At 39.7% G+C, this 5,162-nt stretch overlaps 1 protein-coding gene across 1 annotated transcript; it reads right to left on the bottom strand.

The window, feature by feature from the left end:
* Positions 1-629: 629 nt before the first annotated feature.
* On the bottom strand, positions 630-4,639 carry LOC108338709 (2-methylpropanoate--CoA ligase CCL4). The gene has a single exon (XM_017575757.2). The coding sequence runs from the start codon at positions 2,506-2,508 to the stop codon at positions 853-855; it is 1,656 nt and encodes a 551-aa protein (XP_017431246.1). The 5' UTR covers positions 2,509-4,639; the 3' UTR covers positions 630-852.
* Positions 4,640-5,162: the final 523 nt, after the last annotated feature.

The following is a 5,162-nucleotide window of genomic DNA, read 5'->3' as shown; positions in this document are numbered from 1 at the left end:
AATCTTCAAACCCAATGCATAATGATGGGGATTTAGATAGAAACGAGTTCCTTCCTCCTAAAACTTTAAGATATCAAAGTATGTCTACATACACATATAAATTCAAATTGAATAAACTAAACACGAATACATTGCATTATATGGTATAAATAATTTCAAAATGTCTAATGGATAACACGCAATGACATGGGATAGAAACTTATCCATTTAAATCATCTAGTTCCCTATTTGTTACGGAAACTAACCCTTCACTAAATTATTTTTTATCTATTCCGAAAGTAAAAGTTTATTAAATAAAAAAGTTTCTAAAAAATAACTACCTTCTGTATAAGTTAAAATTAATTTATACGTAAATTAAGATTGATTTTCATTTTAAAAAATAACTCACATGTATTTCTTCATTTTATAATTTTGTTTTTATTAGTTCTGTTTATAAGATTCAATGGTTCAGATATGTAGTTGATTATCATATTTTCTTGCAAAATAAAACCTTATTTAAAATAAAAAAAGAGAGTCCAAATTGAAGTGATTCATGTTCTCTATCATTGAAAATCTTCCATTTAAAATCTTATATTGCATGATGGTAAGAGTGGAGGTATGGTATGATTGTGACGTGAGGTCGCAAATAATTTGATTAAAAATATTTATATTAATTAGAAAAAAACAAGGATGATGATAAGGTACAGTAAAAACAGCTCGGGGACAGCTTTACCATGGTACTGTGAATTCAAGCGTATCTGTGGATCATGAATAAAGAAACAAATGGTGAAAGCTAAAGACAGTAAAAAGGTAAAAGGTAAGGAAAGGTCGATAATGACACTAGTTTTGGACGGAAGCTCTAGTTTGTAGTGTTCACATTCGACTTTGCATTGAAGAACCCATCTCCTTCGCGATCTGCCTCAGGAGAAACTTCTGGATCTTCCCCGTCGATGTCTTCGGAAGTTCATCCTTGAAAACCACTGTCTTCGGAACCATATAATGCGGCATCTTCTCCCTGCAGTACTTTATTATGTCATCTTCACTGGGTTTCTCTTTCAACCCCGCCTTCAAGCTCAGGAACGCGCACGGCGTCTCTCCCCAATACTCATGCGGTCGCGCCACCACCGCCGCCTCCACCACCGCCGGGTGCCCGTACAAAATCGACTCCACCTCCACGCTGCTCAGGTTCTCGCCGCCGCTTATGATCACATCTTTTGACCTGTCCTTAATTTCCAAGTACCCATCCTCGTGCATCACCCCGACGTCCCCTGTGTAGAACCACCCGTTTTTAAAACAATTCGCGGTTCCTTCGGGGTCTTTAAGGTATCCCAACATCACGCACCCTCCTCTCATCACAATCTCCCCGACGCTCACCCCGTCGCGCTTCACGCTCTCTCCGATGGGACCCACCACGTCAACCTCCGCCATCCCCACTGTCCTCACCCCCTGCCGCGCCTTCAGCCGCGCCCGATCCGTCGCCGGAAGCCGGTTCCACTTCTCCTTCCACGCGCATGACACCACCAACCCCGCGGTTTCCGTCAACCCGTACCCGTGGCTCACCACAAACCCGAGCGCCTCCGTCCGATGGAGCACCGTTGCTGGCGGCGGCGCTCCCGCCGTGAGTATATGAACTGGCCTCTCCAATGGTTTGTTGTCCGGGGAGTTTGTCAACATGCTGAGCACCACCGGTGCGCCGCACATGTGTGTCACGTGGTTGCGTTTTATGAGAGAGTAAATAATCCCCGCGTCAAACTTGCGGACGCAGATGTTGGTGCCGCCCGAGGCAGCGATACCCCACGGGAGGCTCCACCCGTTAGCGTGGAATATCGGGAGCGTCCAGAGATAAATCGGTCTCTTGGGAACAGCCCAATCGATAAGCGTGTCGACGGAGACTAAGAATATTCCTCTGTGGGAGTGAACAACCCCTTTCGGAGACGACGTCGTTCCTGAGGTGTAGTTAAGAATCATCGGGTCCCACTCCGATATAGGCCGTACCCATTCGAAGTTCGGATCGCCCTTGCTCACCAGGCCCTCGTATGTGTCAACGAAATCACCGGAGCATGAGACGTCTGCGTTTTCGACACTGTCGTCGGCGATGAGAACCAGTAGTGGGCGTTGAGTGTGGTGTTTAGGGAAGAGGGACAAGGCTTCGAGGACGAGGTCGCGTGAGGCGCAGTCGACGAAGACGAGCGCGGAGTTCGCATGGCGGAGGATGACGGAGATGGTGCGGGCGTCGAGGCGGAGGTTGATGTTGTTGAGGATAGCACCGGCGAAGGGGATGGAAAACTGGAGCTCGTACATGGCGGGGATGTTGGGAGCGACGACGGAGACGACGCTGCCGCGGCGGATTCCGAGGGAGGAGATGGCGGAGGCGAGCTGGAGGCATCGGCGGTGGGTTTGGGCCCAGGTAAAGGTTGTGTGGTTGTAGACAATGGAAGGGACGTCGCCGTAAATGGTGGCGGCTCTGTCCAAGAAACCTAGCGGTGTGAGAGGAGAAGAGTTAGCAGCGCTTGGCTTGAGTTGTTCCATTTGGTAGTCAACGGATGAAGCCTGAGAAGGAGAAAACACTCTTACCTTTAGTTGGGAGAAATATATATAGTATATAAACACACTCTTACCTTTCGCAGGGAGAAATATATATAGTATATAGTATATAGTATAGTATCAAGATTGATATATTAATGCATAGATTATGATTTTTTTGTACTTGATATATTAATGCATAGATTATGATTTTTTTGTACCAAAGTGGATGAGGGTGAAGCATTACAGATTGGAGAGGAGTATGATCTGCTGTTTACAGCGTTTTATTCACTCCTACACTCATGAATAAAAATCGTTGAACAAGGATTTGATGCTTATCTTTTGTAATACATTTTAATATCACTAAATTTTCATTTGTATACGTTAATATGTGAGTGTCTAAGTTTATTTTTTCACAAATAATTTTATGATAGGTTATGTGACCTGGTTTATATATAACAATATACACATATTGAGGGGGTAATAAAGGAATAAGTTAAATAAGTGTGGATTGTATAGGTAAAAGAAAGAGCTTTATATCTTAAAGTCACACGTGTAAATTACGACAAATTATCGACTGTTTATATTCATAAATAGTTTATATTTTAAATATATTTTTAGAATATATTTAATTTGTGTATACGGTGTTTCAGTAAATAAGAGTATAGTTTTTTTTTTAATAAATAATTTCAACAAATCCTGTTTAGACTTTTGGCTAAATCACAACTGGGTCATATGTTCATAATAATATTTGGCGTTATTTGCTTTAATAGTGACAGTCATCGTATAGATTTTTTTAGTGGAATATCTGAACTCACAATCTTTTCTATATTTTTCTTTTCAACGTTTTTTTAGTGGAATAGTGACACCAATTCTTAGAAAGATTTATAACAAAATTAGGTCTCATTTCTTAAAGGATAAAATCTAACAATTTTGATATTTTTTTATAATTTTAACGTAATGTACATTATAATACATTTACATAAAAAAATTGAACTATTATTCGTATTTTTATATTTATATTATAAAGAGGTTTCAAAAGTTAAATAATAACAATTTCACTCTACTCTAAAAGTGAAATATAAATTTATCTTTGTTTTGAAGAGAATAATGAGAGTAGACTTTCTAGTTGACAATATATGATGGATTGAGAAACTTTTATGTGTATTTATGAAAGTTTTATATACAAAATTTTTCTTACGTTAAAAGAATTTGAATACTTTTTGTAAAGAAGAATGAGTATGGGTGAATGAGTATTTCTTAATGAAATACTATGTATATTGAATAATTAGTAAAATAACAGTAATAATGTAACACCTCATCTGATTTACCAAATATTATGTAAATATATGGTATTAAAAAATATTACGATATAATCAAACTACTAAAATTAGACAGCATATATTATTAATATATAAATATTTACCAGGAAATATATATTAAAATACTCTCTAATCACTTTAGGTTAGCTAAGTTGAATGAGTCATGTAGGGCCATATGACATAACATATTTAATGGGTTGAGTATGTACATAAGCCTCCCAGTCTCAGAAGTTTGATTATCGTGTGAGAGGTACTTATTGTGATTATTAATGACTCTTTGGCGGAGTTGTGGTTGGCTTTAAGGTTTACAAGTGGATTGGTCGTCCAACTGCGATGAATATGGTAGTTCAACTAGGTTGTATGTGGTCGTTCAATTGGGTTGTATGTGCTCGTCCAATTGGGTTGCATGCGGTCGTCTTTGACCATGCAGGTGGATTAGGCGGACTATGTCGCGACCTTATCTTAGCGGGGTTTGATGCACGAGTCTTTATTGGTTCAGGCAAACTTTGTTTCGTGTTGCCGACTTAGGCAGGTACTAGTGTCAAATTAGGTGGATTGGTGTTGCTGGCTTTAGCAGGGTTCACTTCATGCTGTCGACTTAGGTAGACTTTGTCGAGTTGGTGATAACTTTATTGGTAACTACAATATTAATGAGAGGGGTTTTCTAAAATGTTGTAATGATTACTCCAAGATGCCAAATGTCGTTTCACATTAAATAATTATGTTCGATCTGATGCGGCCGCATCTTAGTGGTTGAACTCGGGGAATGAAACATTAAAAGTTACATGCAATCTTGTAGGGAAATGAAGTTTGACGAAGTGTTTTTTTTTTCAAAACCTTTATATTCGTCTTCGTCTCACATTTCTCTCCTTCTTCTCTTTGTCTATCTCTGCACCTTTTCACACTTGCCTTCTTTCTGTCTAAGTTCATTGTTCTTGCCTTGTTCTTCGTGTGTGCTAATCATTGTAGGTATGTCTTCTGATTCTTCTTCTAACACTAGTTCCAGTGGTCGTCGTTTGATGCTAGAGTAAGAGATTACACCCATGAGTGAAGGTTCATCTTCTGCTTCTCCTCCTCCTTTTAATGATAGGGTTTTCTCAATGGAACCCTTCTCCGTTACCCCTCATGTGGTGGCTTCTCCTGGGGTCACCTTTGTGGCTTCCAAGAAAAAGAAGAAGAAGGTGGCTAAAACTAAAAAGGTCATGTCACCTACAATGTGGGTTGAACCACCCACACCATAATTAAAAGACGTGACCAATTCCCCAATAAAGGATTCTAGATGTACTTGGATTCAGTATGAGGTAGCCTTTTATGCCTTCGAGTTTGTGATTGAGGTGA

This window comes from Vigna angularis, chromosome 7 (assembly GCF_016808095.1).
Source record: "Vigna angularis cultivar LongXiaoDou No.4 chromosome 7, ASM1680809v1, whole genome shotgun sequence".
Lineage (NCBI taxonomy): Eukaryota > Viridiplantae > Streptophyta > Magnoliopsida > Fabales > Fabaceae > Vigna > Vigna angularis.
This window is presented reverse-complemented; position numbering and strand designations above follow the sequence as displayed.

Excerpts from the sequence above, each read along its gene's own strand:
- LOC108338709 (XM_017575757.2), bottom strand. The coding sequence starts at position 2,508 with ATGGAACAACTCAAGCCAAGCGCTGCTAACTCTTCTCCTCTCACACCG.